The sequence below is a fragment of the Mytilus galloprovincialis genome, chromosome 3 (genome assembly GCF_965363235.1).
Source record: "Mytilus galloprovincialis chromosome 3, xbMytGall1.hap1.1, whole genome shotgun sequence".
NCBI classification, from domain to species: Eukaryota; Metazoa; Mollusca; class Bivalvia; order Mytilida; family Mytilidae; genus Mytilus; species Mytilus galloprovincialis.
In genome coordinates, this window is record NC_134840.1 from 8164346 (window position 1) to 8176766 (window position 12421).

Below are 12421 nucleotides of genomic sequence, written 5' to 3' on the forward strand. Positions count from 1 at the left end.
ACCAAAAACGGCAAAATTTCCTCAAAATGACCAATTCAGGGGCAGCAACCCAACAACAGGTTGACCGATTCATTTGAAAATTTCAGGGCAGATAGATCTTGACCTGATAAACATTTTTACCCCCATCAGATTTCCTCTAAATGATTTGGTTTTTGAGTTATAAGCCAAAAACTGCATTTTACCCCTATGTTCTATTTTTAGCCGTGGTGGCCATTTTGGTTGGTTGACCGGGTCACGCCACACATTTTTTAAACTAGATACCCCAAAGATGATTGTGGCCAAGTTTGGATTAATTTGGCCCAGTAGTTTCAGAGGAGAAGATTTTTGTAAAAGATTACTTAGATTTATGAAAAATGGTTAAAAATTGACTATAAAGGGCAATAACTCCTAAAGGGGTCAACTGACCATTTCGGTCATGTTGACTTACTTGTAAATCTAACTTTGCCGAACATTATTGCTGTTTACAGTTTATCTCTATCTATAATAATATTCAAGATAATAACCAAAAACAGCAAAATTTCCTCAAAATGACCAATTCAGGGGCAGCAACCCAACAACGGGTTGACCGATTCATCTGAAAATTTCAGGGCAGATAGATCTTGACCTGATAAACATATTTACCACATGTCAGATTTCCTCTAAATGCTTTGGTTTTTGAGTTATAAGCCAAAAACTGCATTTTACCCCTATGTTCTATTTTTAGCCGTGGCGGCCATCTTGGTTGGTTGGCGGGGTCACGCCACACATTTTTTAAACTAGATACCCCAATGATGATTTTGGTCAAGTTTGGTTAAATTTGGCCCAGTAGTTTCAGAGGAGAAGATTTTTGTAAAAGTTAACGACGACGGACGACGACGGACGACGACGGACGACGGACGACGACGACGGACGCCGGACGCAAAGTGATGGGAATAGCTCACTTGGCCCTTCGGGCCAGGTGAGCTAAAAATGAAGCCTTTGGTGGCCGGGTGTTACCTTTCCATGTTAGTTTTAATCTAGCGTCGTACTACAGTACATGATATATAAGGCATGAAGATGTTATTTTTACAGATCAGCTAAATTATCTATAGTAAAGGATCCTACAAATTAATGCAAGATACAGTCACAGAAAATAATTATATTTATAAGTACGTCTGAGCCAGTGACAACTCTACAACAGATTTATCCATCGGATCACTAGCAGTGATGGTGATACATGGCTGTGTACATTATGTATATACAACTCATCTAAACATCAACCCAACAATGTTAGATCTGTAAATTTGCTTTCACAAATTTTTGGTTCTTCCCTCGCCGGGATTCCAACCCATGCTACTGAGATATTGTGACACCAAATCGCCTGCTCTGTAGCCGTCCTAATAGACCACACGACCACCTGGGCTTCATAAAAATGAAGCTTTTGGTGGCTGGGTGTAACCTTTCTACGTCAGTTTTAATCTAGCGTTGTACTACAGTACATGATATATAAGGCATGGAGATGTTATTTTTACAGATCAGCTATATATATATATGTTTAGCAAAAGTAAATAAATATGGTGTACAGAATGTGTATATTAAAATTTTAAAATTCGCAGACTACATTTTACATCAAATAATAACAGTTCGTTAAAATATTGTCACTAGCCCTTTCATGCCTTCTGGCAATCTTCAGGAGTATTTTAACAATGTCCTTGACGACACTACCGTTGGTAACGTTAGTTACATTACAATAATGGTAAGGGGAGATAAATCAAATGTGTTTAAGTAGATCCGTTTAATTTTGGCTGAAAGACCTTTATAAAGAGTGCTTCCTTTGCCAGTCTTTTTTAGATTACTATTTACTAGATTCGTTCATTTTATAGAACGTTTAAACGTCGCCTGAAGATTGCTAGAAGGCATGAAAGCGCTAGTGACAATTTTTTGACGAACTGTTATTATTTGATGTGAAATGTAGTCTGCGAATTTTAAAACTTTAATATACATGTTTATATATCAGTACAGATTTCTTTATCAAGTTTGATGGGTTTTTTTGTTTTTGTTTTTTTATTGTAATTATTTTATTTGTCAAAATGAAACATGTGAAATTACATAATACAGTATTACACACAAAGTATAATCAAAGCGCGAAAGCGCTGTAAAGGCAGTTAATTACAGGTTGTGTGTATTTCTGGTCCAGTTATATCATTATCTTCCATAGAACAGAGCTGGTTTGCAGTATTTAAGATTTAGAGTTCTTTTGTACCTAGTTCACCTATATCTATAGTCTACTGTTTACAGTATATTTTCTGTACCTTGTCATGAAATGCATTTTTAAGACATATAAGAACTTTTCCTTTTTAATATAAATAGACTATTGATTATATACGCATATTCAATGACTCCCATCCTATGAAAAATAGTTCACAAAGATTGACTTGTCTCCGTACTGTTTGTATTGCAAGAACATCAAGTAACATAATGGTAAATGTACATAGTAACATGTCAACTCTTTTGATGACCATACTTTTTCTACATACCCGCCAACTGTCACTGTTTGCGGGGGATTTCACCCATTGAGGCTCCCAAGTGGAAATTTTGTAAGAGCAATTTTGTCCACTATTTTAAAGAAAACAATTAATTTAACAATGGCTATGAGCTTGTTAAAGCACGAAGAAACCAAACTAGAGGCTCTAAAGAGCCTGTGTCTCTCACCTTGGTCTATGTGAATATTAAACAAAGGAAGCAGATGGATTCATGACAAAAATGTGTTTTGGTGATGGTGATGTGTTTGTACATCTTACTTTACTGAACATTCTTGCTGCTTACAATTATCTCTATCTATAATGAACTTGGTCCAGTAGTTTCAGTGGAAAATGTTAGTAAAAATTTACAAATTTTATGAAAATTGTTAAAAATTGACTATAAAGGACAATAACTCCTTACGGGGTCAATTGACCATTTTGGTCATGTTGACTTAATTTTAGTTCTTACTTTGCTGTACATTATTGCTGCTTACAGTTTATCTCTATCTATAAAAATATTCCAGATAATAACAAAAACAGAAAATTTCCTTAAAATTTCCAATTCAGGGGCAGCAACCCAACAACGGGTTGACTGATTCATCTGAAAATTTCAGGGCAGATAGATCTTGACCTGATAAACAATTTTACCCAGCCATATTTTTTTTATCTATCAATGTAATATATAAAACTAGAGGCTCTAAAGAGCCTGTGTCGCTCACCTTGGTCTTGTGCATATTAAACAATGGAGACGGATAAATTCATGACATAATTGTGTTTTGGTGATAGTGATGTGTTTGTAGATCTTACTTTACTGAACATTCTTGTTGCTACAATTATCTCTATCTATAATGAACTTGGCCCAGTAATTACAGTGCAAAATATTTTCTAAAAATTTACAAAAATTTATGAAAAACGTTAAAAATTAACTATAAAGGGCAATAACTCCTTAAGGGGTCAATTGACTATTTTGGTCATGTAAACTTATTTGTAGATCTTATTTTGCTGAACGTTATTGCTGTATACAGTTTATCTCTATCTATAATAATATTCAAGATAATAACAAAAAACGGCAAAATTTCCTTAAAATTACCAATTCAGGACAGTAACCTAACAACGGGTTGTCCGATCCATGTGAAAACATCAGGGCAGATAGATCTTGACCTGATAAACAATTAAACCCTGTCAGATTTTCTCTTAATGCTTCGGTTTTTGAGTTATAAGCCAAAAACTGCATTTTACCCCTATGTTCTATTATTAGCCGTGGCAGCCATTTTGGTTGATTGGCCAGGTCACGCCACACATTTTTTAAACAAGTTACCCCAATGATGATTGTGGCCAAGTTTAGTTTAATTTGGCCCAGTAGTTTCAGAGAAGAAGATTTTTGTAAAAGATTACTAAGATTTACGAAAAAATGGTTAAAAATTGACTATAAAGGGCAATCACTCCTTCAGGGGTCAACTGACCATTTTGGTCATGCTGACTTATTTGTAAATCTAACTTTGCTGAACATTATTGCTATTTACAGTTTATCTCTATCTATAATAATATTCAAGATAATAACCAAAAACAGCAAAATTTCCTTAAAATTACCAATTCAGGGGCAGCAACCCAATAACGGGTTGTCCGATTCATCTGAAAATTTCAGGACAGATAGATCTTGACCTGATAAACACTTTTACCACATGTCAGATTTGCTCTAAATGCTTTGGTTTTTGAGTTATAAGCCAAAAACTGCATTTTACCCCTATGTTCTATTTTTAGCCATGGCGGCCATTTTGGTTGGTTGGCCGGGTCACGCCACACATTTTTTAAACTAGATACCCCAAATGATGATTGTGGCCAAGTTTGGTTTAATTTGGCCCAGTAGTTTCAGAGAAAATTTTTGTAAAAGTTAACGACGACGGACGACAACGACGGACGCCAAGTGATGGGAAAAGCTCACCTGGCCCTGCGGGCCAGGTGAGCTAAATATGTTTTATAACCGCCCCTTTAATAAAAATAATGCATTTTTTTTAAATATCTATTGGGAATAAGTTATTGCAATGATAATTTTTAATTTATGTATCGTCGCTAAATAATCTTCTAAACGCTTCTTATCGCTAGATTAATTTTATTGTCGCTTCTTATCACTTTTTGAAGCTTCTTGTCTCTAATTAGTGAGACCCAGATTCAGGAACGATAATTTCATACGTTATATAACTGAGACCGAAATAACTATAACGTCATACGGCTTCACGTACAGAAATACTTTAAATTGTATAATATGCAATATAATTCATGTTCAGTCGACTTTTAATTGTAATATCAAAGACTGAAATGATTTTAAAATATCTTTAGATCGCAGATAGTACTCGAAAATGACCCAACCTCTTGACACACGGAATTCAAATAATGATAGTTTGTAATCAGGTTGACTGCTTAAAATGCAAAATACACATTAATAAAAAGTTTTAAAAACGAACAATACACACTGATCGTTTTTTTATTTCCCAATGTAAATGAAAGAAACAAAAACCATTTCATACCACAAAAAGAAGAGGAGAAAATTAAACATTTCCGGATCTATTTCTGTCCAAATGACCCCAGCATATTTTTGTTGGATGTCGCGTAAGGAAAGATGAACCTCATGACTTGAAAGTCAGGCCTTAAAGCACTGCCTTTAAAAAGTTAATTAACGCTTGAAAGATCGATTAAATCATGACTTACTTGACTTAATCCACTTCGTCCCAAGGGGGACATAGGGCGACTGATGTCTAAATCATAATGGTGTAATAAATATCAAGTTTGATGTTGGTATCAATTCAAAATTGTAATGTAATGAACAAACAAATTTCAAACCTTAAAAACAAATTCTTTTGTTGAAAACAGTCCTTCTTCATCAGTGACTTTAATTGTTATGGTGTATTCAGATGTTTCCTCAAAGTCTAACTGACCACTGGTCACTATTGTATTTTCTCCTTCAATTTTAAACGGAGTTGACCCTTCCACACTAAATGTTAGCTAAAAAAAAGAATTGGTTTTATTTCTATTTAATAAACAAAATGAAGATGATGAAATATGAGGTCTCAGTGATAAAGTTATCTATATAGCTAGTAATGAGGTAAAATTTACACCCAAAACATATATTCATTTAAAATACTGCTTTGTACAGCCATGTATGGCATTTGTAAATAATTTGGTGATAATTGAGCTGACTTGGGAACAATTCTTTACTCTCAATGGTAACAATTTTAAATAGTCATATCAAAGGATTCAAAATTATTTAAAAAAAAAAATTATGACTTTATATGATATATATCATATTTTTTAGGAAAAATTAATGTCCCCATACTATTTGTCACAAGGCAGGCTGGAACATGAAACTGGAAACAAATTGCCTAAGATCAACTACCTGTTGTGATTCAGGGTCCCTAGCACTGACTTTGCTGACAACTTGACCAGAGAGTTGTGATTCTGATACATCAAGATTGGTTATTTCTATATCAGTCGGTGGCTCATTGATATCTGTTACGTTAACAATAAGTGCTTTCTGGTATGACAAGTGTGATCCGTCCAACCCAGCATCTCTACAAATTACCTGAAACACAGAAAATAAATTAATCTAAACCCTATTTAGTACAGGGAGCTGGAATTGTTAAGCTGTAGGCCTAGAAATACCAACTGGAAATTTAGAATATATTACAAGTAATCAGATATACTGAATATTTTTAACAATGAACACTATAGCAAGAAACAAAATCAAATTTCATGTTTGACCCCTACTCATTATATGCCTTTTTTTTTTATAAACAAATTGAATCATGCCAATATATATAAGGTTTCTTGTTTAGAAATCAAGCTTAAAGTTTCATCCTTAATATGAAAGAAATGGTTATAACACATGTCAAGCAAAATTATGTAAATGAAGTTAGATATGAACATTAGTTTTATCCTTTTGTTGTTTAAATTGTTCATACTTTTAAAAACAATAAGATGTGGTGAGACAACTCTCCACAATAGACCAAAATATCACAGAAATTAACAACTATAGATCACTGTACCGCCTTCAAGAATGAGTAAAACCCAAATCTGTCTTCTTCATGTGTTTTGTTTACTTACATCTATAACATATGTGTTTGTCTCCTCATAATCCAACTTCTTTTTCTTAACAATTAGTTTGAGATCATCTGTTATCTATAAAACAAAAGTCAAAAAGCTTCAAAATGTTACTCTCATAATAACCAACTATAATGACTCAATATAATTAACACACTGTTATTGTAAATGATTGAGCAATTGTAACAATGCTTCTATATTTACAACTGTCAAAGAAGCACTACTGATAAATAAAATATCAAAGATGAGGAAAAATGGTACTGTACAGTGATGGGATGTCATAACAATAATATTTGTGTATAACCATTGCACTTAAATTCTAAAATAACTTTAGCTTTATGTGAGTAATATACATGAAACTATGTCAATGCATCCATGTTAAGTTGGATGCCTCCCAACAAAGACATATATATTGTTGATAGATATAAATAACTGATACCAATGCTAAAAATAGACTACATCCTCTCAATACAATACATGTAGTATAATATAAGTAGACTAAAGATACTATAAATAAATCAAAAATACTATAAATAGAATACAGATACTATATATAGATAACAGATGCTATAAATAGATTACTGATACTATAAATAGATTACAGATATTATAAATACATTACATCAAAAGGTACAACAACAGAGTTCTGTACATCACATTTGTGTTTCTGGTTCTTGTCCTCATCTTGTACAATAATATTACCAACTATTGTGTCTACTGGACTGTTCTCAGCTATCTGTAAGAGTTTACATAGTATATATATAAAGGAGAAACAGACAGACAGACAGACAGACTGACAGGCAGACTTCAGCTATATCTCATCTTGTACAATAACATTACCAACTATTGTGTCTACTGGACTGTTCTCAGCTATCTGTAAGAGTTAACATAGTATATATATAAAAGAGAGAATTTTAATTGTACCTGTTCTAGTATTGAAACACTAATACAGAGAATCATGTATATCCTGTATTTCATTTTTAAGTTTTCAACTTGGTCATACAAACTCTCAAGACCAGACTTTAAAATTTTCTTCTGAATGTTAGTGAGAATAATGAACTTCATGTGTTAATCTATTTTACAAGTTAAGATAAGATCATTGTAAAATAAAATACTAGATAGTAAGCAACTGTAAACTGTTGAATTTTAGTATTAAAGATAATCTCAAACTTACCACTGAACTGTCCAAATGTATATCAGTTGGTGGATCATTGACATCCGTTATAACAATATTAATGGTGTCCGTGATGGAGAGACTGGGTTCTCCAGAATCGGTAGATTTCACTTGTATTGTGAAAACACTGCTTTCCTCAAAGTTTATAACTTCTGCTCTACTGCCTATCTTTAATGTTCTGCCATCTAATACAAAAGCATCTTCTATATATGGGTCTGATTTGGAAATATCTAAACTGAAAAATAGAAATGAATACAATGCTGGTATGTCTGACTGGTAATGTGTTTCATTAGAAATTATTACGTTAATTCTTTTGTAGTACAAATATAAGTAAGTTAAGCATAGTTAAGTATTATCATTGCTCATAATATTTCATATAATGGATACCATCGTCAATTGGTATGTCTGTACATGTTGTAAATATGATACTTGTTTTGTTTCAGGATGACTGAGAGCTTGATATACCATAATATTGAAGACTAAATGATGACCTCTATTTTTGACATTTTTGACTATTGTGTCTGTTTGTTTTGTTCAAGCATCGGTAACAATATAATGGAATGTAATACGACTGTCATACAAGTGAGCGGTTTAGCTAGCTATAAAACCAGGTTCAATCCACCCTTTTCTACATTTGAAAATGCCTGTACCAAGTCAGGAATATGACAGTTCTTGTCCATTCGTTTTTGATGCGTTTTGTTATTTGATTTTGCCATGTGATTATGGACTTTCCGAATTGATTTTCCTCTGAGTTCGGTATTTTTGTGATTTTACTCTAGATGTCCTTTGAATTTTGTGTGTCATTTGCTGCTGTGTCATCATTCTCTACATCAAAACTCTTCATATTTGATAAAAATTTTACTGCAATTAACTTATGACTCACTGTCTGTAATTTAGTTTGACAAATAAGGAATGAAGTTATCACATTACTTTTCTTTTTAATATGATGATTTTAATTAATCAATCAATATATTTTAGAATGAAAGTCTTAACCATAACTTACTATTATTTTTTCTTATTTCTATTTTTTATAAATGAGTAAGGTCATTCATTACGCAGTGCTCACCCTTTAGCTACAGCTAATAATGAGTAACTATAAGTTTGATCCTTTTCATGGTCTTCAGTATTAAGGTCACCTATAACAGTCCCAGTCGGACTGTTTTCCTGTAAGTAGCCTCCTCCATAAACCCTGATTTTGATTGGTTTCTCATTTACATCAGAAACTTGTATCTATAAACCAAATGTATGTTGGTATACAAATAAGTGGTGTCATATTATGGTATTTTCTTAAAGTCATTAATTGGGGGATGCTTTAATTTCTCAACAAAATCTTTAAGTCCTATAGCCCCTCTCTTTATTCTGATAAGTCATCAAAATTAAAATAAAGAAGTTTCAAATTCATAGTATCAGCATACAGGTTTTAATATTTACAGACTAACAGATTATAAAATTGTTCACAAGAAATACTTCATCACTGTCAGTCTGCTGATGCAGTCATGTTGTTTAGAAATACTGACAGAAATATTCATTGGACACAAAAAACAAGTATGTGAAAGGATAAACAGTTGAACAAGGTGAATTAGGAGTTGGGCATGATAATTAATATATACTTCATATTACATATAACTTGTTTCATGTCCTGAATATAACTATAATATTGGCAAACAAATCTTAATATGTTGACATTCATACCTTGAATGATTCTGTAAGATTAAAAGGTTTCTCATTGTAAGTGCCAGATGCTGTTACAGTCACCTCCCACTCTGATTGTTCCTCATAGTTTAAAGGTTCTTTTATCTTCAGTAAATCACCATCTAGTTTGAATGGCATATCTTGGTCTAACAGTAGATATACAAAGGGCTGGAACAAGATTTATAACTTTAAACTGTCAATTAGATTAAAATATAGCTACTAGATATGATGGTGTTATTGATGATCACACTTAACTAGGAAGAAGTTATTGATGGATATACCTTATCTTAACTTTAGACAGAATATTAAGGCATGACATCAATGACAAGGCCATATAAAAGTAAAGATATTTGTCAACGGTAACACTGTTGCTGCCAGATTAGCAATACTTCTGTATGGCTTAATTCAATTTCCTAGCAGGCAAGACAAAGAAATATTTGAGGAAATTATTGTGCTCTGTTGATTTCACACAACAAATTTCTTTATCGAGTCATTTTGATAACAGCTAAGTAAAACTCAGACCATAACTTATATTTCCATTTTTAAAACCCTATATTTAGATAGTTACAAATATATAATTGTTAGTAGATCCATTCATCTATGTTAACTTTCAACAACCATTTAGTCACAAAAGTGAACCTTCTACTTTTACTTTACCAACAAATTAAGCAGACGTCTATCTTCATCTACTTTACCAAAATATTTACCCCTGTTAATGAGTCCATTGTCAGTTGATGGACAATTAGTACTTGACCAACTGTAAAAGTCTCCTCATTTTCCGGGACAGTCTTCTGATCTTGAAGAACAATGATCTTTGGCACTTCAATAGTTTCTTTGATTTGTATGTTTACCAGAACAGTTTTAGATAATGGTGGTTCCCCAGAATCCTGACATGTGATACTAATGTTCATCTGGTTCTTATCTAGTGGTATAGATCCATTAACCTGAAGGTATATAGTGTACCATGCTTTAAATTGTGACTTAATGCATCATTATATGTTCTGGTTCTTATCTAGTGGTATAGATCCATTAACCTGAAGGTATATAGTATACCATGCTTTAAATTGTGACTTAATGTATCATTATATGTTCTGGTTCTTATCTAGTGGTACAGATCCATTAACCTGAAGGTATATAGTATACCATGCTTTAAATTGTGACTTAATGTATCATTATATGTTCTGGTTCTTATCTAGTGGTAAAGATCCATTAACCTGAAGGTATTTAGTATACCGTGCTTTAAATTGTGACTTAATGTATCATTATATGTTCTGGTTCTTATCTAGTGGTATAGATCCATTAACCTGAAGGTATATATAGTATACCGTGCTTTAAATTGTGACTTAATGTATCATTATATGTTCTGGTTCTTATCTAGTGGTATAGATCCATTAACCTGAAGGTATATAGTATACCGTGCTTTAAATTGTGACTTAATGTATCATTATATGTTCTGGTTCTTATCTAGTGGTATAGATCCATTAACCTGAAGTTATATAGTATACCATGCTTTAAATTGTGACTTAATGTATCATTATATGTTCTGGTTCTTATCCATTAACCTGAAGATATATAGTATACCATGCTTTAAATTGTGACTTAATGTATCACTATATGTTCTGGTTCTTATCTAGTGGTATAGATCCATTGACCTGAAGGTATATAGTATACCATGCTTTAAATTGTGACTTAATGTATCATTATATGTTCTGGTTCTTATCTAGTGGTATAGATCCATTAACCTGAAGGTATATAGTATACCGTGCTTTAAATTGTGACTTAATGTATCATTATATGTTCTGGTTCTTATCTAGTGGTATAGATCTATTAACCTGAAGGTATATAGTATACTGTGCTTTAAATTGTGACTTAATGTATCATTATATGTTCTGGTTCTTATCTAGTGGTATAGATCCATTAACCTGAAGGTATATAGTATACCATGCTTTAAATTGTGACTTTAATGTATCATTATATGTTCTGGTTCTTATCTAGTGGTATAGATCCATTAACCTGAAGTTATATAGTATACCATGCTTTAAATTGTGACTTAATGTATCATTATATGTTCTGGTTCTTATCTAGTGGTATAGATCCATTAACCTGAAGGTATATAGTATACCATGCTTTAAATTGTGACTTAATGTATCATTATATGTTCTGGTTCTAATCTAGTGGTATAGATCCATTAACCTGAAGGTATATAGTATACCGTGCTTTAAATTGTGACTTAATGTATCATTATATGTTCTGGTTCTTATCTAGTGGTATAGATCTATTAACCTGAAGGTATATAGTATACTGTGCTTTAAATTGTGACTTAATGTATCATTATATGTTCTGGTTCTTATCTAGTGGTATAGATCCATTAACCTGAAGGTATATAGTATACCATGCTTTAAATTGTGACTTAAATGTATCATTATATGTTCTGGTTCTTATCTAGTGGTATAGATCCATTAACCTGAAGGTATATAGTATACCGTGCTTTAAATTGTGACTTAATGTATCACTATATGTTCTGGTTCTTATCTAGTGGTATAGATCCATTAACCTGAAGGTATATAGTATACTGTGCTTTAAATTGTGACTTAATGTATCATTATATGTTCTGGTTCTTATCTAGTGGTATAGATCCATTAACCTGAAGTTATATAGTATACCATGCTTTAAATTGTGACTTAATGTATCATTATATGTTCTGGTTCTTATCTAGTGGTATAGATCTATTAACCTGAAGTTATATAGTATACCGTGCTTTAAATTGTGACTTAATGTATCACTATATGTTCTGGTTCTTATCTAGTGGTATAGATCCATTAACCTGAAGGTATATAGTATACCGTGCTTTAAATTGTGACTTAATGTATCATTATATGTTCTGGTTCTTATCTAGTGGTATAGATCCATTAACCTGAAGGTATATAGTATACCGTGCTTTAAATTGTGACTTAATGTATTATATGTTCTGGTTCTTATC

General features: G+C 32.3%; 1 protein-coding gene across 4 annotated transcripts in view; it reads right to left on the reverse strand.

The window, feature by feature from the left end:
- The window catches only part of LOC143067105 (protocadherin Fat 4-like), a 75645-nt gene that overhangs the window by 23283 nt on the left and 39941 nt on the right, over positions 1 to 12421 (reverse strand). For all 4 annotated transcript variants that reach the window (XM_076240147.1, XM_076240145.1, XM_076240148.1 and 1 more), the window contains exons 25-32: positions 10149 to 10385; positions 9442 to 9609; positions 8816 to 8979; positions 7750 to 7984; positions 7198 to 7311; positions 6579 to 6653; positions 5872 to 6057; positions 5319 to 5480 (exon numbers count right to left, since the gene is read on the reverse strand). In XM_076240147.1, coding sequence (XP_076096262.1) covers positions 5319 to 5480; positions 5872 to 6057; positions 6579 to 6653; positions 7198 to 7311; positions 7750 to 7984; positions 8816 to 8979; positions 9442 to 9609; positions 10149 to 10385 — 1341 coding nt within the window. The remainder of the gene's footprint in view (positions 1 to 5318; positions 5481 to 5871; positions 6058 to 6578; positions 6654 to 7197; positions 7312 to 7749; positions 7985 to 8815; positions 8980 to 9441; positions 9610 to 10148; positions 10386 to 12421) is intronic.